Source organism: Tachysurus vachellii, chromosome 17 (genome assembly GCF_030014155.1).
Source record: "Tachysurus vachellii isolate PV-2020 chromosome 17, HZAU_Pvac_v1, whole genome shotgun sequence".
In the NCBI taxonomy this organism is placed as follows: domain Eukaryota; kingdom Metazoa; phylum Chordata; class Actinopteri; order Siluriformes; family Bagridae; genus Tachysurus; species Tachysurus vachellii.
In genome coordinates this window covers 18,920,044-18,946,241 of record NC_083476.1, presented here as the reverse complement: position 1 = coordinate 18,946,241, position 26,198 = coordinate 18,920,044, and the positions used below count along the sequence as shown (strand labels likewise).

The window sequence follows — 26,198 nt, the reverse complement described above, 5'->3', positions numbered from 1 at the left end:
ATGATAATGAACATCCTCTGCTACTGTGACTCAAATAAAAAAGATCTTAATGCGAATGAATCTGAAGAAGCCACATTTTTTGTGCATGAACATCATTCTCTGTGTATTCAATCAAACCAGGTTAGTTTTGATCATTGTTTAATTAGCATAATTGATTGGCGGTGCTGAGCCGGTTAGCTAGTATGTCAGATTCCAAGATGACTGACAGTGTGGGTTGAGTTATAACAGGGTTGCCAATACCAAAATCCTTTAAGATATTTAACACAACGAAAAACAAAAAGATTTTATGTACATTTAACAATGACAATTAACTGTGGTGCATGTAAATAAAATCTGCTGGATCACATGTTTGTTAGCATGCCATAACAAATTGTCAGGTAAAAAAAGTGGTTGTAGTCCATGTCAGGTGTCAGTTATTCAAAAACAACAGTTCAATGTGAATGTGTGTGTGTGTGTGTGTTCAAAATGTAATGACATAGCTTGCCACCAGAGGACACTGGGCAGTGTGAAGCTCAGCAGTAAAGACTTTGGACTAATGATTGGAAGATTATGGCTTTCATAACACAGCACAGCTACATTATCACTGATAGGCTCTTAACCCTCAGCTTCTCAGTTGTATAAATTAGACACATGTAAGTCACTCTGGATAACAGAGTCTGCTAAATGCAGTAAATGGATGAAGACTCACCATATCAGCTGTTTGAGCACATGTGTGTTTGACATGCTGTATGTATTCGCCTTTTCTTTTTTGACTGATGATGCTCTTTGTCTCTGACCTACTGAACCAGTATGAGGATGTGTTTATTGATAAGAACTTCAAAGCACTTCGGTAAGTCGTTCTGGATAAGGCCAGCAGACAAATGTTGTAAATGTAAAATGTAAACAAACTGACCCCACACCGTGTTACACCCGAACACACGACACAGAGTCAGTTAGAACAACTTGGTCCTTTCCATTTCTTTGCGTGAAAATAATATTTAGAATGAATAGCTAACAGAGAACTTTACCAGTCACTCTTACAATTATTACCTGTCACATTGTCTTATTACTGTAGTTACTACATGTTTGTAGCTCCTTAACTGGAAAACATAAATAAAGTTTCACATCGTCCATCTCCATTTCCAGCATTTAGCAGACATCCTTATCCAGAGCAACTTACATTATCAAATTTTTTTAATACAACTAAGGGTTAAGGGCCTTGCTCAGGGGCCCAACAGAGGCAGCTTGGTGGGCCTTAGATCAAACTCACAACCTTCCGATTAGCAGCCCAACACCTTAAACACTAGGCCCCAATTAGTGTGCTAATTAGCTAACTACACACATGGAAGCTGTAATTCATCTTCTGGTTATTTCCATGTCGTGCTTATTTTTGTTCCGTAGAGATACCTAACAGACACATTCTGTTTGTTGCTGCAATTCAACAAAATAGGATTCCTTTAAGTAATTTATGTTTTGTTCAAGTTCTGCCATTGCCAATAACGTATTTGTAGAAGTCCTGAGTTTTGTGTAATTCTATGCCATCCTCCAATTGGTGGTTTTTAAATGAGCGTCGTAGCAGAATTCACATTCTGAGATTTTAAGCAACGTTTTCTGACATTATGAGAAACTTCTGGTCAGTTGTCGCAGTCACAGTGGTACTAAACTGGCTCCTGTGGGAAATTACGTTCTAAAGTTCAATAGCAGAATGAAATTTTCAAGGAGTCCAGGAGTAGTTTCTTTTTTTACAGGTGCTCCTCTAAGACATATATATGTGTCCAGTTCAGCCAAGTTAATGTTTTTCTCAGGCCTTCTCTGAGAAACTGTGATTTTCCACCCAGATGTTGCTTCATGGTGGAAAAAAAAAAAAAAACTATTGCTGTTTGGACTATTCAGACTTAATGTAGCTCAGTCACCAGTGACCCATAACAGCGACCACATATTAAACACTTCCTAAGTCAAAAAAATGAAGAATTATGCTTCTCGTATATACATTTTGTGATTTTTGTTTTATTGTATCTTAAATTGGATGCTGTGTTGTGAACGGATCATGATTGTACGACCAGGTGACTGAAATTCATGCTTCCGTTGTTCATTTTTATTGCTGTCAGAATTAAAAGATTTTTACCATTGGGGAACAATTAAAAAAATATACTGTCATCACCCTGATAAAACCAATTTCTAATCCTAATAGGGCCACCCATCAAATCTTGATGAAAAATTTTTCTTTAAAATATAATATAGTATATGGTCATGTGGTAGCCTAGTGGTTAAGGTGTTGGGTTAAGGTGTTGGGCTGCCAATCGGAAGGTTGTGAGTTCGATCCCAGGTCCTCTAAGCTGCCACTGTTGGGCCCCTAAGCAAGGCCTTTAACCCTCAATCGAGATAATGTAGCTTTGGTTAAAGGTGTCTGCAAAATGCTGTAAATGTAGTTAAATGTATATCGCATAATGTTGCACAGTGTAAAGCCAGTTGTACACATAAGAGTTACATAAGGGAACAAATGTTACAACTGACCAACTGTATATTTATATACTATATACAAATATATATATATATATATGTGTGTGTGTGTGTGTGTGTGTGTGTGTGTGTGTGTCTGACTAACCCTATATATCTATATATGTACAGATAGATAGATAGATAGATAGATAGATAGATAGTTTTATATATGTGTGTGTGTGTGTGTGTGTGTGTGTGTGTGTGTCTGACTAACCCTATATATATCTATATATGTATAGATAGATAGATAGATAGATAGATAGATAGATAGATAGATAGATAGATAGATAGATAGATGTGTGTGTGTGTGTGTGTGTGTGTGTGTGTGTGTGTGTGTGTGTGTGTCTGATGTGTCTGACTAACCCTATATGTATGGATAGATAGATAGATAGATAGATAGATAGATAGATAGATAGATAGATAGAAAGCACGACACATTAGTCTCCTACTGCACTCAGTCTACCTAAATACATCTATCATCACACTGGTTAAAGCCGCTCAGAATGACAGGAAGTGCGTTGCCCAAACTGCTGGCACGAGATCCTCGCTCGCGCAACGCTTTAAGCAGCGCTCGCGCACTAAGTAGCAGCACACACACACATACACACACCACAAGTGCTCGGTTTTCTCTTTATTTCATCTCTTCTGACGATTAAAAAAAATCATCTACTCCTGTCAGTACGCGTCAGGGTGTACTTTTAACCCCGTTTTGTTCACATATCAGCGGTTTTTAAGCTTTTATTTTTTAACCTCAGAAAGCAGAGACTACTGACCGGAGTACCGAAGGATGCGCGTGATGGCGAAGGAGACAGTCAACAAATCAGCCAACAGTGAACACAAAACCTCCTTCCACTGCTTCCAGGCTGCGTGTTGTTTAGTTCTGTCGGTATTTTCGGTGTTTTTTTGTGTGCTGATCACCTTAAGGACGTCTCACCTGGAGCACAGGATGCAGTTTCTGGAAAGCGAGCGCCTTTCTGTCCTGAGAGCTGCACCTCCATCTGTGCAGGATAATCTCTCTCTGTGGGATGCGGTAGAAAAACTCATCCACAAGGTAAGATGGAAAATACAACTTCAAAACATTCGTGTTAAAGATGACCTAGACGTGTTAGAGTAAGATTTAAACACTAAGGAGTGGAGTAGGAGCTTCTAATGAGAGAAAATAAGTGCATTCTGTTCCAATGTGCCTTTCAACTGACTATATAACATCCTCTGTGCTAATAATAATAATAATAATAATAATAATAATAACTCTTATCTTAAGAAAAAGTGCAATTTTTTGCTTTTTAATACTTTTTTTTTTTTTATAAATGACCCTGTGGCCATTTTATCTGTTTTAAACAAATAAAACAGGTGGTGCATATTTATATAATCATTAAATGAACCAATTAATGAATTTAATCAATCAATTAATTAATTAATTTGTTAATTGATTAATGCTTTTTATAGAGGAGATCAAGTTCATGGGTTTAAGTTTTTATTTTAAACTTTATTAAATCACATAGGATCAACACATCATTTTAATAATTATCATTCAGGTAAACCATTTTGTTATTATTTTTTTTTAAAAAAGAATATAAACATTGCACTTTTTTTTTTTTACTCCAAAAGAAAAGTATAAGGTTTATTGATTATTCAATACATAGGAACAGGAGCTACAGGAATTTGGGTCAGAATTTTTTACATTTTGATCAGGTCAGAGACATACAGTAATTAGGGATTTTTACTCACCTGAATCAATATTGTTATAGGCCTCATTAATTCCGTATTTCATTTTGTATACCTGAAATATATTTACAGTGGTATATATTTACCGCCCTCTCTAGCCTCCAGATGTGGAAAAACACCATTTTTTATCCCACTACATGGTCAGATTCAGGTACATCTAACCTATCGGTGCACTTTATAGGTCTACGGTTACTGGCTGTATCACATCTGTATCCCTTTAGTCATTGTTTTTACTTCCAGAAAAATTTAAAGGACTTTAAGATTTATTTCATAACCATAAAACAAATATTCAGATATTAAACGTTCATGACGTCATTAAAGACCTTGTGTTTTATTTTATCTTTATCACCAACAGTATATTTGGAACAATTCTTTGTTATTGAGTGCTTTATTTCTGAGTTATTGAGACTGGGATTAAAACCATGGCATCGAAGTGACCAGTCAAACAAAAGGTAATGACTTTAGAATATCAGAAATAAATAGCTTTAGTAATCTTGATTTCTTATTTCTACCGCTGTAACAGAAGTAAAAAAAAAAAAAAAAAAAGAAAGAAAAAAATTTAATCCTTGTGGTTCTGCTTCATGAACCCCATTTTGAAAACAACGGCCTTAGGGCAAAGGGCCACCAAGAGAGCACCACTGGTCAGGTATTAGTTTAATGGTGGTCCATTCTCAACATGGCAGTAACACTGCGGTGGTACTGTGTGTGTGGCTGGAACAAGTGAATCAGGTGGAGAAGTGCTGCTTTGATTTTAATCCACATTAGTGTTACTGCTTGGTTGAGAACTGTTTGTCAACCAAGCAGACTCTGATGATTGGCATAAACTGTGCATAGAAGAATAAGCTGTACATTTTTAACATGGATTAACAGTGTAAGCATGGAATAAAATGACCGGCAACTGCAAGTATTTGTATACCTCTATGGGTTCACCTGTATCATAGGTTCACCTGATTAAATAACCACTGAATACACATTATATGTCCAAATGTTTGTTGACACTTGAACATAACCTTCTTGTTGAAAATCCCATTCCAGATTTATGCTGTTATAATAATCTCCACCCTTCTAGGATGGCTTTCCAATAGATTATGGAGCATGTCTGTGGCGATTTGTGTTCAGCCTTACAAGCTTTATTGATATCAGGTACTGATGTCAGGTGAGAAGGTCTGGGGTGCAGTCAGCAATCCAATTCATCCCAAAGGTGTTCAGGGGGGTTGAGTTCAGGACTCTGTGCAGGACACTCAAGTTCTTCCACTATAACGTTGGAAAACTATGTCTTCATGGAGCTCACTTTGTGAAAAGTGGCATTGCTACACGCTGGAAAATGTTTGAGCTCCTTAGTTCAAGTGAAGAGAAATTGTAAATTTACAGCACACAAAAGACCTTTTAGAAAAGTTCTAAACAATTGTGCGCTTCCAACTTTGGGGAAGGAGGAGAAGGAGGACACACAATAGCCATATAGTGTAGTAAAATGCCATTTAGTGTAAAATCTGAGTTTACATTCAACACACAAACATGAAAGCTGTTTTCTGGAAATCTAACAAATGTGTCATTGCAGAGACTCACGGAGGAAGTGCCTAAACTTCGTACACCGAGGGAAGTCGGTGGAGCGTGCTCTTGCCCACCAGGTAAGTCCATATTACTTTTCCTCTCCTCCTTAAAACCATCATCATCATTTGTTTGCTGGACAGAGTGGCCTGTCACTGGTTAGACTGCTATTCATTAAGCATAAGAGATTGTGCTCATATATGAATCAATTTCTAGTTATATATTGTGACCTTTCTGCAAATGTATTAGTATTTCAGCGTTGGGAACATTTTCCAGAATTTTTTTTTTAGAGTTTAAGCAGTTGTCATCAAACCGCGCTGTGCTTTAGAACCGTAACCTCTATTTCATTTAAGACGACACAGATGTGTCCTTGGTAGTTCCCAAATGTGTGTATCCAGCATCTTAGTTCCTCTCCTCCTGATACGCGCTGCTGAGTGACAACATTTGTCCAACCACAAACTGAATACATCTCATGGAAGTCTTGTAGTTTAAAGGCAGCCGACATGTGGAAGTTATAAAGCCCAAAATGCGGTTCTTTCTCTCCATAGATTGATTGACAGACATGGTATGTTGTGTAACCTCAGCCATACACAGTATCTGGATATAAGCAGAAGCGTTTGAGAAGGACAGAGTGTTTAACCCTGTGTGAATTTTTAACCCTGGTTGATTTTCTAAAAAGATTTAATTTCCTGAGTATATGTCTCCCTCGAGACAGTAACAGATTTTGAAAGGTTACGGCTAACGCAGTGATGTCAAACCTGGCTTTGAGATGGACGATTGAAGAACCATAAACTAAGGTTATATGTTTTGTAACACATTATAGGCACATCCCTGAGATAATTACGCTTGTTAGTTGTTCATTTCTTAAATTTTAGGAAGCACTTTATACTGGTTAAGGGCCTATTAGAGATCCCTGGGTGCGAGGCAGGGACACACCTGAAACTGGTAGACCGTAGGAATCCAAATGAAAATAAGATACTAAGACAGCAAGGATCAAACTAGGGTCCTTTCTACTCAATGCACCACCGTGACACTCATGGCTATGAGTCAGTCTAATGAGTAATAAAATTTCTTTTAAAGAAAATCATTTTTCATATTTCTTTCGTTTGCAAAAAGTGCACTTTAAGGAATCCTTGAAAACCTGTGCAAAGAAACAGTTCATATACAGTATCAGCGTACGGATTGCATGTGCCAGAGTGGTATGTGAGTATGGACCATAACTAACCAAGGACAGGTGAGTTTCCTCAAAGTGCCGTAGACATGAGATCGCTTTATAATGTCAGACAGAGCATGACAGAGCCTGCTATTAATACAGTCTGTACAGTCAGAGGATCAATCTCCAGAGTGTTTCCTTTTGTCTACCTGCTAGAAACATTTTCCAAACTTTCAGGAAATGGTACTTTCTATGATGAAGCTATTACAGCTTCCGAGGCGGAAATATTTAGACTACAAACAGATCAACAATCAGGTGTGCTGGTTCTACTTTTAAAGGCTAATATTACTTTAAGAATTAATGGCATTTTCTTGATGCCTTGAAGCAAACTATACGATTGCAAGAAATATACGGTGCATGTAGGCTAGTTGCCAGTTTTATGAAAAACACTACCAGGTTTCTTGGTGTCTGGAACTGAAAGCTACAATCCAACAAATTCAAACTCATAATGTCAGGCATGAAATTACCCAATGGTGCTTTTGAGAAAACAGGACCCAGGGCGCATTTTTTAAACCTTGTGTTCTTCTTTTTACTCACTGTCCACTAAGCTGAACTCATTGTCACCTTTGCAGTTTGAGAATGTAAAGGCTGAAGTATGCTTTCTCACATTTCTTCAGTGTTTCCAGTGAATTCCTCTGTCATGGAGTTACAGCTATTTTAGATAGTAATTTTGAAACAAAAAACATTTTAACCAATTAATCACCCTTTATTGGCGGGTGGGGAAATGCTTTATGTTGCCAGTTTGCCTTTATGGATCTTAAAAGGAAAACACTCAGTTATTTCTTCCCTATTTGATTTAGTATCTGAAGTAAAATTAGCAACGTTTCGTGATTGCAGCCCACTTGCAATTACAGCTTTCCATTTCGGATGTTTTGCACAAGTTCAAATCAAATACAGTTGGTCATATCCTGCTCTGCAGTACTTTAAATAGTTTTATTAACTGTTAATTATCGACTTATTTGCTAAACATTATTCATCCAAACAAAACACACACAGCCCTCAGTGAAGTGTTTTTACTGGATGTCTATCAAACCTCATTTGGTGGCAGTTCCAGATATGAAGGGATGCTTAGAATTTATAGCCTCACTGCAAGTCCACCAGGGAGATTTTAGTGCTTCCTTAGTTTTTATTGTCTCAAAATATTTTTCTTCCAAAGATATCTATTGTATGTAAAACGAAAACAAACGGATTTGGAAAGAGAACCATTGGGACGGAAGCGGAGTCTGTTTCTCGCGGCTCTTGACCGGATTAATTGGAAAGAGAACGCGAATGCAGCTGAATACATCTCAGGGCTTTTCTGAATGTGTCTTTGTGGAGCATTTCCGCCTCTCTGCTATTAAAGAGCAGTGACTCATTGCTTCACGATGAAGGTAACTCGGTATCATTGAACCTCCAAGAAACATGAATGGAAGTCCACAAGATCCTTTTTTCGCCCTTGTTAGTAGTCCTTCGTTCATAATGAGCATGAAAGCACACTTGAAAGCCTGTCAAACTGAACTAATGGGAAAGGGATTGAAGCTTTATTGTTGGTTTCCTCAAGACCCTGACTGAAAATGGAAGTTCTTTCTCAAATCTTGAGCTTTGTTCCTAAAATTGCTTTAGCTTTGTTTTCCACTTCTTGAATATTCCCTTCCGTCATACTGTCAGGCTGTGTTCAGAAGAACTAGATAATGAACTGTAACAGAGAATCAAAACCACAAACCATAATGAGCACTGCGCAGCTCATACATCGTTCCGTGGCCGAGAGACAGTGACATAGGTATGTGGTCCATTAGTTCCTTTTCTAGTTGGACAATATGACATACTGTAAATATTATATATGATACACAATATCCATCACTTCTAAATGCAAAAATCACCAATACTGGACAAAGACAGGCAAATTTTTCCTGATCTTTAGCGATCTGATTTAGGTGAAACTGCACCCATATAACCTCAGATTCCTGGTTTTGGCCAAAGGTAGTAAAATGTTGATGTGCTCTACTGTTTTTGTAGCCCATCTTTAGCAAATATTTCAAATGTTTTGAGATTCTTTTCTGCTCACCGTAATTGTAAAGAGTGGTTCTTTGAGTTACTGTACACTTGAACCAGTCTGTTCATTCTCCTCTGATCTCTCACATCAACCGTTTGCTTCCGCCTGCAGAAATGCAGTTTACTGGATGTTATTTGTTTTCTTTTGCGCTGTTATGTATAGTGACTGTTGTGCTGGAAAATTCGAGGAGATCAGCAGTTTCTGAAATACTTAAACCAGCCCATCAGGCACCAGCAGCCATGCCACAAAGATTAAATTTGTTCCCGGTTCTGATATTCAATGTGAACATGAGTGGTGATTAGACATCAGCACACAATAGTTATAGAGTAATAGAAGAAGTCTTCAAATCTGTGAGCTCCACGGAATCCTCTCATGAAAGTGACGTGACATACGGCTAAGTACGGTGACCCATACTCAGAATTCGTTCTCTGCATTTAACCCATCCAAAGTGCACACACAGCAGTGAACACACACACACACCGTGAAAACACACCCGGAGGGCAGCCATTTATGCTGCGGCACCCGGGGAGCAGTTGGGGGGTACGGTGCCTTGCTCAAGGGCACCTCAGTCATGGCCGGCCCGAGACTCAAACCCACAACCTTAGGCCACGACTTCCCCCCATGTACAGATGGGGATAGTCCTGATGACTGGCATGATGATATTTCATTAACATCTCATCTTTCATTCATTCATTCATACATCTTCTACCGCTTATCCGAACTACCTCGGGTCACGGGGAGCCTGTGCCTATCTCAGGCGTCATCGGGCATCAAGGCAGGATACACCCTGGACGGAGTGCCAACCCATCGCAGGGCACACACACACACACACACACACACACACACACACACACACACACACACACACACACACACACACGCAATCACACTCTAGGGACACGCGGCTTCAAAAGTGACACAGAAAATAGTTGGGTAATACTGTGAGGGACAAAGCTGAATGTTTTGCATATCCACATAACCTTGTGGCCTACAGTAGGCTGCTATTGGCACAGTGGTGATCTGCTGGGATAAATGGAATACCTCTGAAGAATGTATTCTTCCCTGGTTTATTGGCCTACCCATTAAGAAGACTTGTAATCTTTAATACTTCCTCCCTGAAGCTGTCTGGGTCTGCAAAGGTCTCACTCACTCTTTCTGTATGTGTTTTGTGGAAGGAAGACTCGAGACCTAAATAGCGGACTAAATGGCTTTGTTATTCAATTAAATGTGTCAGTAGTCTGTCGACTGATTTAACGCTTGGCAGCGTGTGATATGCCTCCGCTTTCAATATAAAGTCTACTGAGATTGTGGGTGAACTTTGGGAATTTTGGGGTGTTTTTCTTATTCCAGTGTTCACTGTTTCAATTGCCAAACACATTTGATGTGATAACTGAGTGATGGCAAGGATCGCCACAGCTAGCTATTTTAAGACTAAGCCCTCTCCCGTACATAAATGCTGTACAAACCTCTCCAATTATGTTCAGTTGACATTGGCCTGCAGTTGCCTTCTTGAAGCAGTCAGAGAAAACATATCACCTCCATCAAGGTCAAGATAAAACAGCAAATAATAATATTATGGTCACTGTACTACTGACTTATTGAAAGCATCTGTCAGTGGTTTGTATGCATGCTCTCATCTATACTGTAAAAACTCACTCCTTTATTCCACTGCATCTCATCATTTTTTTCAATGAAGTGTAAGGGCTTTATATAAGAACACAAGAACACGGGTATGGAAATTATTTCATAGGAACAACCACATTCATAGGAACAACGACACCATTCAGTCACGATTTATGTAATTATCCAATCAGCCAATCACATACAGGTAATACAATGCAAAGATCATGCAGAAACAATTCAAGAGCTTCCATTAATGTTAACTAGAAACATAAAAATTGGGGGGGAATGTGATCTCAGTGACTTTGACCATAGTGGCATGGTTGTTGTTGCCAGACAGGCTGGTTTGAGTATTTCAGAAACTGCTGATCTCGTGGAAATTCTACACACAGCAGTCTCTAGAGTTTATAAAGAGCGGTGTGAAAAACAATAAAACATCCAGCGAGTGACAGATCTGTGGGCGGAAATGCCTTGTTGAAGAGAGAGGTCTGTGGAGAATGGCCATATTGGTTCCAACAGGAAAGCTATATTAAGTAATTCCAATAATCACTCTTTATAGCCGCGCTGAGCAGAAAAGCATAACACGTCCAACTTTGACGAAGATGGGCTTCAACAGCAGAAGACCATATTGGGTTCCACTCCTGTCAGCTAAGAATCCAGTGAGATTCCAGTGAGAACAGATTCAAAGTCTGGCCTTCAGAAGATTTATCTCTTGTTTTCATCTCATTAATTGCACCTTTGGTGAATTTGAACGACAAAAGAACCTCATTAAATCAGATCAGTGTGTACGATTTTTGGTATAACGTATTACTGTGCAGGTGAAACAGCTCTTTTACAGAATGATATCAGGCTTTTTTCAGCGTTAATGATTCTTTCCTGTACTTTTCGTGGCTGCTATTTTCACATAACACACAGGAGGGGTTGGCAGGACTGTCTGTGTCTTAATTTAATAAAGAAGTGTTAAACTGCTCATTAAGCACTTGCGGTCAGATGAACAGCGCAGACTCTGTAATAGCACGTCTGTGCTGTCTGCTGGTGAGAGCTGACTCAGTTCAGAAAGCTCCGTTAACTACGATCCGCCTCATTTTTGTAGAAAGTCTGATCAGTTTGTGAAGATGAGTCATCACTGTTATCACTGTCCATCTACTAAGTATCTAATCCTGTTAGGATTTTTGTAGGGAATCTCCAACTTCTATCACCCGTTATCCGAATACACACTATCACTATAGTACTCAGTCCACTTAACCTTTTATTTTTTCTTACATTTTTTTGCTGAATGAATTTCTTCACTACTCCACGGCCCTGACAGAGAAGCCTTTAAGAACGCTGATGGTTTGCGTGCATGTATGAGTAGAAATAGTCTGATCCTTTCACCGTCGTCAGGCCCTGGGCTAATCTTAATTGCAAATCTCCCAAATGCCTACAGCCAGGCATTTATGTTCTTGCTTCCTCCATCTGTGTGGCAACATGCCATGTCTCTTCACTATTTCAGTTTCCACACAGATGGCACTTTCTAGACCTGCATGATCTGCAGGAGGGCACTGGACCTGTGGAGGCTGTTTCCTGAAGCGGGAGCTGAATGGTGCAATGCTTGGGTGTCGTTATGGGTATCTTTGTTTTCGACACGTGCTGAATGTTCAGAGATATCTGCAGAAGTAGTTTAACAGTCTTTAGAAGCTTGATAGAAGTTTACACACGTGCTTTCTTTGCTCATTCTGTTGTAAAACGGACATTTTATAGAGAAAAATGGGTGAAAGTTTTCTATTTATTTTGTTTATTTACTACAACTCAAATAGGTCTGCTGTCCGTACTTACATTTTGTTTGGAAATTAAAGAGATTTAATTTCGCTTATTTTCTCGATAGGTGCAAACTTTTTTCTTTTTTAAAAAGAAATTTATTGCTACACGCTTTTCCCACCTTGTTCCAAATCAAACGACTTAATAATGTCAAGCTGCACTGTTGATTCAGGTAGCAGTTTTATTTCAACACATTATTCATTCGTTCATTCATTAATTTTCTACCGCTTATCCGAACTACCTCGGGTCACGGGGAGCCTGTGCCTATCTCAGGCGTCATCAAGGCAGGATACACCCTGGACAGCGTGCCAATCCATCGCAGGGCACACACACTCTCATTCACTCACACACACACACACACTACGGACAATTTTCCAGAGATGCCAATCAACCTACCATGCATGTCTTTGGACCGGGGGAGGAAACCGGAGTACCCGGAGGAAACCCCCGAGGCACGGGGAGAACATGCAAACTCCACACACACAAGGTGGAGGCGGGAATCGAACCCCCAACGCTGGAGGTGTGAGGCGAACGTGCTAACCACTAAGCCACCGTGCCCCCTTCAACACATTATATTAACACTAATTAATTAATTTATTACAAAAGTGGAACTCAGAACCCACTATTATAAAGTTTTGATATTTATTATTAGCTTATGGTTCTTTGCCTGATTGATGGGTCACTTAGATTGTTTGGACTGATTAAAGAGAAAAGAATCAGTAATCAGGAATAACATGCATTACTGCACTGAAAAAAAACAGGCATCTTTGTACACATTGAAATAAATTGCGGAATATTTGCACATCATGAAATAAATCTAAAGGCTTAAAGTTAAGAGGTCCCTAGTTGCTACAGATAAAACAGATAAATTATATCATATCATGTCTCTATGGACCGGTACGGAAACGAGAGGACAAGAGAAGTTATCTTCAGGTCAGCTGGAAGAGAATTCAGTCCTGTGTGAAGATGATTTTACAGCCTCCGAGTTGCGTGCAGTTGTTGAATTCGGATGATGGCAATCTCTTAATTATGTGTACTATTGTAGGCACAACAGATTGCAAGTTGCTGATAAGATGCCCTCTCCTTTTTATGTTTCCTTTTCCTAACCAACATTGCGACTATGTGTGATTCATGGGGCATGTTTTTGTGGGGGGAAGGGGGGGGGGGGTTCGGCTTCCTGTCGTACATTATATATTGTAGAATTTTACACTAACAATAACTGTAACGGTGATGAATATCTGGTCTGTGACTCTCACTATGCTGTTTTTCTCTGATATTAGTCCTGGAGTTTGTGGCATTTTTATGTTCACTTTTATCCTTACTGAAAGATTAAATGAAATGTCAGATAAAAGAAATTATAGATGACTCACTCCGAAAAGTATCATGAAGAGTTATTTAAAGGACTGGAAATGAATCCCCCATGCTCACTCCCCGCTCTGAACTTTTGGATTTCTGTGGCAATTCCTTCACATTAATCCAATATTCCTCTGCTATATTGAAAGGAATGGGTGTGTATTCAATTTGCTGATTATCTCAGACACGAGATCACGGTGTAGACACATGCCACGGGCTGTCCTGATGACACTCAGACCTCATAGAGTAGAACAAACTTCCGATCAGGATGTCCCTCCAGCGCTCTCATTGTCTGTGCGTGAAAGCAGTTTGTTTGTGAGTGTGTGTGTGTGTGTGTGTCGGGGGAGGGAAAGTGAATACTTGTCCTGCCTCAAGGATTTCAGAGGTTCAGGAAACGGTCATTGTATCACTCTTGGTTTAATTCACTCTATTGTCACACCATCGAACAGATTACCATAAATCGATTAGTGCTCACCATTGACCTTCTTTCTCTTCCATGTTCTCACACATGGCTTTTATCTGGGCAGAAAATGTAGAGGATGGGCTACACAGAACGTTCTTTTCAAACGACACAGTGGGTTTAGGCCTGAGTACACTTTATCAGCAGAGACAGCGTAACACAACTTTTATTGCCTAGAGGAAGCACTTAAAGTGTGAGATGGAAATCAACAAAATAAGGACATCAAAGGGGCATCCTGTAGACTTAAGTCTCATCAATGGTGCTGTCAGGTTTTATCTAAGCAGACGACGGCGGCTTGGATGTTGTCCATGCGTAGATGACGAGGGTACGATGGCCTGTAAGTAGCATGTTCACAAAGCAAAAAAACAACAATATTTTCTATATGGAAAAAAAAAGCTGCTTTACAGAACATAAAAAAATAGTACAAAACGTTTATTATACAAAAATTTATATTATACAAAAGTTCAAGATTAATATTAGACTTTAAATAATTTAAATGTGTTTGTGTTTATCCCCTATGAACAAGTCAGAGGTGACTGAGGTTAGTGTGGTGAGGAAAAACTACCTTAGATGGAAGAGGAAGGAACCTTGAGAGGAATCAGACTCAAAAGGGAACCTCATCCTCATTGGGGTGACACTGGAGGGTGTGATTATAAACTGTTATAAACACCGGAGAGTGTTATTATGAATAACGTCCTTTCACAACCTCCTAATCAATACACTATTGTCGCAGAGTATTTGACTGTAGACTTTTTAAAAAAGCTAAAGTTTATACTATGGTTTCTGTGTGAAAACTTCTTGTGCTGCTACTGACAAAAGCAGACCATGAAACCGAAGATCTGTTTAAAACGATTCATGTTTATGAACGTTCTCTTTGTATGGACTTGTCTTTTTGGACATCTTGACCTGAACTAGACCGGCCTTTTTTTTGTCTGGATGCCTGAATAATATGTTTGCTTAGAAAATTAAAAAAAAAAAATTGCATGTGCAAGGTGATAATTCACTATCATATAACCTAATTTAGACAATTAACCCTTCCTTCTTACTTCCCAGTCCCTCTCAGTGACCTCTGGTTACCCCAGACTCTCACCACATAAATCACACGTGTGGCCTTGGATGTACCCAAATCTAACATCAGGCCCTGCTTTGTTTTGTATTTGTATGTGTTTTGTTTTGTATTGTGTTCATGACGTACTTATGAGTGTGTCTGTGCGTCTTTGCATGCACACTGAAAGTAGTTTAATCAGCTTGTTGACTTTCTGGTATTTTCTCTGCATGCACTGCGAAGCATAGGACAATAAACCTTTACAGTCCATCAACGTTGCATCCGCTCCCACAGGCTTCCACGCTCATTCATTCACTTCCTCTCTCTCTCTCTCTCTCTATATATATATATATATAGTTTAGGGAAGATTTCCAAACACCTCTGTTCTGATTCAACCTTCTTCTTTTTTTAATAGAAAGAAAAATAGTCTCTTTTGACATCTTTTAAGTATTAGCTCATAGTATTGTACTCTGATATTAAATCCACTGATGGAGGTGTCACTGGATATATGTATACAGACGAATACGTCGTTATATCGCCCAAGCGTATTGCAATTAGTGCTAAAGATTGTTTATTAGTCGGGTTTTAGATAGTTGAGAAACAGAAATCTTTTATCAAAGCAATAAAGAGGTTGTAAACTGTGACACAGGCAAAATGTGCTGGTGATGAAATAATGTCTTTCATTTATTCCGCAGAAAGACTTGGCGCTTTCGGTCTTTATATCCTGTTTTCCTGACGTTGCTAAGCAAACAGGACATTTGTCACATGCTGGCCTGTCTCATCTAAATCAAGCAGTGTTTGATCAAACTTTATACACACGCGAGGACCGCGACAGCACTGCGGAAATCATATTGTTTTGTATTGCTTATAAGACTGTCGCTCATTCACGGACGTGTTTGTATAAAATACTGTAAAGATAAACATTCAGCGATGCAAAGATGATGTTTTATGGTAAGAGCCTGTAATACACATAGCATGTTCTGATAACCATCCAATCGGTGGGCTCCAGGTGGACACACTATTTTTGTTTCATGGCTGATAAACTTTGGTGCAGGTGTACAGTATTGTACCGGATTGTATCCAGTGAGAAAGAAAGCGTTTGGTTTTCTGACTGCCAGTTCTTTAGCAGTACACATGCTAATGTCATTACTGTGTCTGTTAACCAGAAAAACTGTGAGAATTGGTAATAAATTTAGCTTAAGCAAGGCCATAAAACCGAATCCTTCCTGTATGTCTGACCTCTTACCATCAGATATACCTGGCCCCTCTGTGTTAACGACTGCCCTAACCTCTGGAGATGAGACTGCTCGGTTGAAAACCACTGATCCGAAGTCATAGGGTATCTTTTTTTTTTTTTTACTGCCAACATATGTTGTGTTTCACACAAGTGAGGATGATTGCTTTACTTTCCTCTTGGGTGTTCATTTGGGGATGTGGTGTTGACCACCAAGCTGCCACTGCTGGGCACCTGAGCAAGGCCCTTATCCTTCAGTTGCTTAGCTGTATAAATGTAGATGTATGTCGCTCTGGATAAAGTGTCTTCTAAATGCTGTAAATGGTCATTTTATCTGTATAATAATGTATGGATACTTAAAAGGATAGTTTATTACTCGGTAGTGTGGGTGGGATTTCCATAGCAATCAATTCACTCTATAATGAAAAGAAGAAATAAATTAAATTAAACAAAACCATTTACCTCAAATCTTATAAACAATGCCATCCAAAGGCGGCTCTTAAATTATTCCAAGTCACTTATCATTTAAAATAGACAAATATATAGTGCAAATAGTAAAAGAAACAAAAAAAAAGAGCAATACAATAAAAAGTCATTGTGGTTAAAATCTGGTCGCCTTCCTGAAGGTTTTGCGGCGGCGTCGCAGACGACGGACATCAGACACAAACTGCAATACGTATGTGTTTATTCTGAGCTATACTGACTATGGCGGCATGTAACCACAAATTCCTCCCCTTAAAAAAAGCCGATCCACGTCTTAAAGGAATAATTATGCCGATTTAGAGCTTCATTTACAAATACCCATGACCGAGGAATTCATTTCTTCTAGTGTTCTGCAGAATTGAATTTTGCCTAAATGTTTATTGAAGCCCCAGATCTTGAATTTGAACTTGAGTTTCAAGTAAACAGATTTTTCTGTTCCTTCACAGGGCTCAGAAAACTGGCAAACTTCATGAGTGTGGTAACTAGACATATGCTATTGATGTGGTGGATATAGATTAGGTTGAGTGTACGTTTAAGGTTGTGTACTGTACATTTGCTACGATGCTGAGATCATAACCAGATCGCTTGCTTGAAGAAAATCTTTTGCAGTATATTGTAGAATTGTCTGAACAAATATAAATAGCCATCCGAACAGCATTATAAGTGCTATTTTAAAGTGCTTCCCTAAATCAGGAAGTGTCTCGATGTTTTTCTAGGAGGAAATATGGGAAAAATATGGCCTTGAAGTTAAAATATATTACCTATCAGTCCGTCTCGTCCCATGCTGTTTCAGATTTCATGGTTCGACGGTCTGGCCAGGTGTTGCATTCAGAATTGGCTGATATGTGTGAGAGCCTCTGTGAATGAGTGGAATGTCTTAGATGGCTGGTGCAGTTACTGTGGTTGAGTGACAGAGGGGAGGTTTAGTGTCAGCACCTCGTCACGTGAGGGACACATCTTTCTGCCCTCTGGAAGAGCCTTTCAGTGATATATGCTTAAAGAGCACGGACAGCTGTGACATGCGATGGACAAGACACTTAATTTAGACGAAATTGCACGCCATAAACACGTCCGCGAGCGCGCAGGCGCCGGGATCGAAACTGCAATCACCAAACTCGCATAGAGCTTGTGTGAACGATCTCTCCATGTTTCACACGAGTTCTCCGGTTTCCGACCACCTCACAAGAATATACCAACAGGTTGTGGCACAGGATGAGTGTGCTACAGTAAATTGACTCTAGGTGTGAATGAATGTCTGCCTATGGGAGCCTATAGAGACAGATGGGACAGAGACCTAATAAATATAAGTGTCAGCTGTTTAATAAATTTAAATTCAGTAGAAATGCTAATGACCACTCTGAAGTGAGCAACAATTTAAAAATGATATAGCTGCTGATGCCCGAATTTGATGATTTGCTTGCCTTTTTTAGACATTGTGCAATCGTAGTGCAGAGACCGCATTGCCCCATTCAGCTCAGTAGAGTCATTATTGCACCCAGTGCTCATAAACAGGAACACTATTAAAGTACCGATTTATGGGAACTAACCCATTCACTGGGAATCACACTGCCCCATAATTAAATATGCTGCATACTGTAGGGATTGTTTAAAATTACAAATCAACCACCAAGATCTCAGCAAATAATTACAAATATATCTTATACATTTCTGCAAACAGAGAAAGAGAAAAGAGCTCTAATACGAATACCGGGAGAGGGAAAGATGGATTATGGAGAAGACGATGTCATGTGCATCATGGCGACTCTCGTCTTTTATATTCTGGATAGCAAGCATGTCGTAGTAGTTCTCGATCTTGGGTTGATTACTTTGCAGCATTCCTGTTCTTCATGATCATTCAACACGAGTCCGTAAAGGAGATGGAGTGACACAGTAGGTGGTGTTGATGAGATGTCGCGAGAAATCCTGAGATATTACTAAGCACTGTGGCTTGAGTGTCAAATGGCAGTACACTTGCCTGACCCCCCACCAGAGGAGGTTGGCTGCCACGGTAGGATTATGTCAGTTTGTTTGCATGATATGATGTAAGCCAAACCGGCAGCACCACCGATCAGTGTATGTCAGGAATGTTGAGTGCTCTTGGGAATTTGTGGAGTTCTGAGCTCAGGGTTAAATCCCCGTTATCACAGTAATTCACAGTGGAGATTTTCACTTACAGTTGAGGAGTTCATTACAGCACCTGCCTGCCCCACCATTACAGCTGCATAATCTCTCTCTCTCTCTCTCTCTCTCTCTCTCTCTCTCTCTCTCTCTTTCTGTAGCTCTCTCTCTCTCTCTCACTCACTCACTCACTCACTCTCACTCTCTCTGCATTTGATTATCTAAGTAACCCACATCGTACTAACTACACAAATGACCTTAAAAGTCCAGAAACACTTCCAAGCACGGCTGTCGTTAAATCACTGAAAAACATCTATTTGTGTCCCATTTCCCGACTACAAATGTAAGTCACATTTTTTATGCAGATGTTTTTTTGCAGATGTTTAAATGAGAAACACCTGCTGTCCATTAACTTATTTTTTTCTTGTACGTCCTAAATTGCTGAGCAATAATCCAATTGAAATGTAACTTAAGTAGGATGTAGGTTTGTTTCCCTATCGAACGTTTAGTCAAAATTCAGTCGAGCTGCCGTAGATGTTCGTACTGGACCAAGTCTGTTTATCTGGCAAGTTCAATTAGTGAGAGCAAGAGATACAATTGTAGAGAAATGCACTCAGGGCAATAAGATCATTTATCACCATGATAGCCCACAGCCCACATCACACAACCGCTCAGGCTATTTAACCTTTCACCCTTAACCCCTCACTACCTCTGATTACTCTTAATTGCAGCTAAGGGCTGATTTATGTGCACTGATTCATGAGAGGTTATTCACAACATGCACATCAGGTTGCGATTTCAGGCGGTAAAAGCCTGGCTGAAACGGAGCACAAGCACAGATGAATTAGCAACGTAGTCTTTCAGCAGCTGCACGCTCTTGCTAGCTTTTATTAATTAGCACTTGTTCATTGAGAGTCCAAAGGGACACGTTTTTGTAGCGGAGCTGGAAAGCGGTGCACGATTACGCCAAGCGTTTCAGCGTAATGGGAATCTAACGCTCATGTGAGTTTCAGAAGGTTTGGAAACGGTAAAGCGGCAGTTGTCCAGCAAGAGGGTTCTGAGGGTTTGGCTGATGTGCTCCTTCATGGCTTGAGGATTATTATCTACTCCTCCTGCTGAGTGATCACTCTTCCTCAGGAGACTGTGGTGGAGCTTGTTCTGCTGCTGTGGTTTAGCTAGTAGAGAGGTTCAAAAAGTGAGAGTTCATAATGTACGCCACATGCAACTTTTTTGTTTTAGTTTAATTGATTTTTAGCCTGCGCTTAGACTTTCCAAAAACATTTGACATCCCAAGGATGATTGGGCCGCAGTAAGCACCGTATGACTACCTAATATTGTCATTAAACAAGTCTAACAAGATTCAGTAAACTTGTAAAATGTTGTGATGATGATGAGTGTGAATAGAGATGAGATAGGGAAAAGGAATTTTTTACAGCGAAATCTCTGTCTGGACGTGACGCCTTCTTGTCTTTTTTATACGTGAATGTTACGGGTTATTTACCTGATATGCTCCACACTAAAGCCACGTCTAAATGTTTGCTGATATTTAGAGCTGAAGAGAGAACAAGAAAGCAAGGGGTGGGTGGGGGGTGGGGGGTGTTTGGGAACCAAATAACCACAACCACATGTGCCCTTTTTTTACACATAGTTTTTATAAACACTTCTGGTAAAAAATAAAGTTAATGCATTTAAACTAACAATGAGAGTAAATTCTGAGAACACTTTAAGCTACGACAATAACAACAAACCACATCATATTAAATAAATCAGAAATATATGGCAAAGTATGTCTGAGAAATGCTACAGGTAATGATGCGTAGTTGTTAATCTTTTTTCTCCAAAAATTGTACTTCACCGTGCGCATTGAGCTACGTCCTGAGTGTGCGAGGAGAGTTTGTGGGCTGAAATAGTGTGTTTGCAGATTTATAAAAGCACGCCGTGTCAGCCTCGTGAAGCCACATCGTCTGTCCATCACAGTACCCAAAATCTATTACTCATTGCACGCATGAAGAAAGCTGGAGATGGTGAAAGAAGAGAGAGGAACGTCTCACCCGCTGCGTCCTGTGGTTCGAAGCGTAATTGCGGATTCGAAGATGTCACAAAAAGGCGAGAGTGTTAATGTGTGTCTTCGTTTACGTTTAAACTTCTGACTGAAGATGTATTCAAAGTAAAATAGTCATCAGGAGGCCAGATTTAATCTTTGGCAAGGTTAAATGGTATAGTGTAGCGTAGCCGTGCAAGATCATGGCCTGCGTGTGCAGTCCGTTTTTGTCTCTCTCTGCATTACGAAGGCATGTGGTATCAATTAGAGATCCCTATCTGTAATAATTCAAAGATTAGAAAAGAATCAGCCTACAATAAAAGTCATTTGGAAACAGATAAAAAGAGCACTTAGCATAGTTCCAATGTGTTTTACAATACACCAGCACAGTGGCTCTTATGGCACTCACTCACTCACACACTCACTCACATACTCACTCACTCACTCACTCACTCACTCACTCACTCACTCACTTAGTCACTCACTCACTCACACACTCACATACTCACTCACTCACTCAGTCACTCACACACTCACTCACATACTCACTCACTCACTCACTCACTTAGTCACTCACTCACACAGTCACTCACATACTCACTCACTCACTCAGTCATTCACACACTCACTCACATACTCACTCACATACTCACTCACTTAGTCACTCACTCACTCACACACTCACTCACTTACTCACTCACACACTCACTCACATACTCACTCACTCACTCACTCAGTCACTCAGTCACTCTCACTTACTCACTCACACACACTCACTCACTCACTTAGTCACTCACTCACTCACTCACTCAGTCACTCTCAGTCACTCACGCACACACTCACTCACTCACACACTCACTCACACACTCAGTCACTCTCACTTACTCGCTCACACACTCAGTTACTCACACACTCACTCAAATACTCACTCACACACTCACACACACTCACTCACTCACTCACTCACTCTCACTTACTCACTCACTCACTCACTCACTCACTCACTCACACACTCACTCACTCACTCACACACTCACTTACTCACTCACTCACTCAGTCACTCTCACTTACTCACTCACTCACTCACTCACTCACACACTCACTTACTCACTCACTCACTCAGTCACTCTCACTTACTCACTCACACACTAAGTCACTCACACACTCACTCAAATACTCACTCACACACACACACACACACACACTCACTCTCTCATTCACTCACTCACTCACTCACACACTCAGTCTCACTCACACACACACTCACACACTCAGTCTCACTCACACACTCACTCACACACTCAGTCTCACTCACACACTCACACACTCACTCACTCATTCACTCACACACTCACACACTCACTCACTCACTCACTCACTCACACACTCAGTCTCACTCACTCACTCATACACTCACTCACTCACTCATTCACTCACTCACTCACACACTCAGTCTCACTCACTCACTCACTCGGTCACGACTCCAGACCAATTTCGTCATTTGTCTGCTATTGAAAATGCTTTGGAGATGTTTGATTTCAAGAGGAATGAGCCTAATATCAGAGGCTGTAGATAATAAGAACAGACACTTGTACAAGATGCAGGACGATTCCCAACTCACAAACACTTAAGACGCTGCGTGTAACACATAACATACAAACATGTTGTAGTAATTGTGTAGGGAATTATTTTAGGAAAGCATACTGAATGAACAGTTGGGAAAACAGTGAGAGTGATGTGTTATGTTGTGCTGTGTTATTATATGTTTGATGTTATGTTTGTTGTGCTGTGTTTCATTTTTTGTTATGTTGTGTTTCTAAGTTTTTTGTTGTGGCCTGTTGCTGATTTGTTATGTTAATTTGCACAACAGTGTTGTTGTTATGTTTTATTGTGATATGTTGGTGGTATGTTGTAATATGCTCTATTGCTGTGTTTGTTGTTTGTTGTTTGTTGTGTTGTTAGTTTATTATTTTACGTTATGTTGTATTGTGTAATGGTGTGTTTGGTTGTGTTGTGATTTATTACTAGTTTATTTTCTGTTGTATTGTGCAATGGTGTGTTGCTTGGGTGTGTTCAGTTGTGTTGAAGTGCAGGGTTGTATTGCGTTATGTTGTTGTTTAGTATTGTGTTGTTTTGTTTTGCTGTTCGGTTGTGTTGTGATGCAGTGTTGTATTGTGGTACAGGCTGTTGTGTTGGGTTAGAATTTGTCGCTTGCTTGTGTTGTGTTGTTATGCTATTTTATATAATGTTGTGATGTGGTACTTAAAAATCTGTGCAAAAAAAATTTCAGACAATCCTCAATAGAACATAGTTCTAATAAAGCCATGATTTACAGTATGATGTATTAATTCAGACTAAATATTTCTGAACTGCTAGCACACAGACTGTGGAAAAACCTCTTAAACTTTAACCACATCCACAAGTGTAACAATAAACTCATCACAGACATCTTAGTTTGGATTCTTAACAGTTAAAATACAGTCCCAAAGTGGTTTATTTCTCTGACACCACAGCAATTTGTCCATTTAATTAAGGGCAACACATCTGAACCATTTCTGTTTCCATTTTATGTTGGGAAGCCTCTTTAATACAAGTTCGTTTTTATTCTCACGTGTCTGATTGCAGCTATAAACTCATTTCCTCAGCAGCCTTTCTGTCTTTTTTTTCTCCTCCTTTTGAAGTTAATACGAGAACAAAATGCAGTTTTTCATGTTCGTGAAAAACCAGAAAGAACAAATTCCTCTGTCCTGATGACTGTTACAGAGCGCTGACACCCGGGTGTCCTCGCATGAATTAAATAAATTAAATAAAACATATCTTATACATTTCTCTTTGTTGTATAACAACAAAATAATAACTTCATGACAAGTTTATAAAAAAGACTAAAGGCACAAGGGCTTAAGAATTATAAATGATCACCATCTGGAGACGTTGTTAATAAAGTAGACAGTAATCTATGGTCTATCTCTTTTACAATTGTTGAAAATTTCTGAGCTTTGTTTTATAAATAGCCTGTCCGACATGACACGAGGCAGCACAAGGGCTTTCGCTGTTCTGGTTAATGCTTGCTCTGCGTGACAGACTTGCGTCACACACCTATCACGGGCGATTTTGGCGAGAACACCGTATACTGTGCAGGTGATCAAGTGGATTCAGTTCAATCGCACACTCACATCTGGTGTGTACAGGCCATATGTACTACAGTTCTCTAAGGAATATTTATCTGCAGGTGCACACAACCGAACGTGGCGTATGTGCATTATCTCGTTACATGTGAGGACAGGCAATGAGAAGAGATTCTGCATGAAGTTAAAGACTTGAACAGTGAGCTAGTCTTGTAATTATAGTGAATTACAAAAATTAGATTTAACCCTTTAAACTCTACCGTGGCTCTGTGGCAGGTTCTCCTACGTGCCATCTCAGACTGGAAGAACATCCATGGTAAGGCTGGAGGCCATACTGTATCTGAAGCCTTCCAGGTACATCAAGCAGATGATACAGTCACGTAAAAGACAAGTCATCTATACTTTTTACACGCACACGTGAGTGATCCAGGCATGCGACAGACAAGCGAACATTTTCATCAACAACACCGCACATCCTTAACTCCAGCAATTGAGTTTATAGTAAAACACGGTGAAGCGACTAGTCTAAAAGATTGGTATGAATATTAAATTCATTCATTCATTCATCTTCTACCGCTTATCCGAACTACCTCGGGTCACGGGGAGCCTGTGCCTATCTCAGGCGTCATTGGGCATCAAGGCAGGATACACCCTGGACGGAGTGCCAACCCATGCCAACCCACAGAGGGCACACACACACACACACACACACACACACACAAGGGACAATTTTCCAGAGATGCCAATCAACCTACCATGCATGTCTTTGGACCAGGGGAGGAAACCCCCGATGCACGGGGAAAACATGCAAACTCCACCCACACAAGGTGGAGGTGGGAGTCGAACCCCGACCCTGGAGGTGTGAGGCGAACGTGCTAACCACTAAGCCACCGTGCCCCCCTGAATATTAAATAAAAAAATTAAAAACACAACAACCCAACAACACAATATAAAATCATAATACAACACAACATACCAGCCCAGTTATATAACTCAACACAACACAATACAGCACTAATGCAACAAAGCAGCACAAAGCAACCCAGCAACACAACACAGTACATTACAACATAACATAGCCTAATAACACAACATATCATAACATAACACATCTCAGCAACACCACAGCCCAGTAAAACAATACAGTACAAAACAGTACAACATTACAACATAATATCATGATGTAACATTACAACGCAACATAACAACGTAACCCAGCAACACAACTATACAACACTACATATGGACCAGTCAACACAACACTTCAACCCAGCAAAACAACACAGCAACAAAGCATATCACAAAGCAATCCAACAACATATGACAACAGAAGATGCAATGCAACAGAACCTATAATATAGCAGTGCAAAACAAGTCAACATCATAACATGACAACACAATACGGAAACACTGAATACACCCAAAATAATCGTATCTTGGCCAACACTTCTTTAGTTCTGCACTCACCTTTCTTCTTCTTCTTTAATTAATTCCCATGTCCTCTTCAACACACAAATAAAACTTATAACCTCGTTTTCCTCTTATCCTGTCATATACGACCCGTGTGACCTTTGACCCGTGCTGTTCTGCATCTCTCTGCATGCTCCATGTACGACAAGGAGATATAAGCAGAAAGAGCAGGACACTTGCAAAAGGACAAGAAAGACACAATATCTTGTGTAATTTATTCTGTTGTGTTTGACAACATATTAATGTGGGAAAAGTTCAAACACGGCCAAAAATGGAGTGGTCGATATTCCAATATTCCAATGTGTAAATGATAAGACGATGCGAGGAACGTGGCAACCTACCAAGTGGGTGTCAACCGAAGGCAAATGTAGACTAGCGATTTTTCTATCGCTGTTTGTTTACTGTATAGTTCGCATTGCACTTTGTTTACTGTATAGTTCGCAAGCACTTCCCCAG

General features: G+C 39.8%; 1 protein-coding gene across 1 annotated transcript in view; it reads left to right on the top strand.

Annotated features, from left to right (window-relative positions):
* Nucleotides 1-3,061: 3,061 nt before the first annotated feature.
* LOC132860364 (collagen alpha-1(XXIII) chain) overlaps nt 3,062-26,198 on the top strand; it is a 58,973-nt gene continuing 35,836 nt past the window's right edge. Inside the window, exons 1-2 of the mRNA XM_060891552.1 lie at nt 3,062-3,529; nt 5,762-5,831. Of these exons, the coding sequence (XP_060747535.1) occupies nt 3,266-3,529; nt 5,762-5,831 (334 nt within the window). The 5' untranslated portion in view covers nt 3,062-3,265. The remainder of the gene's footprint in view (nt 3,530-5,761; nt 5,832-26,198) is intronic.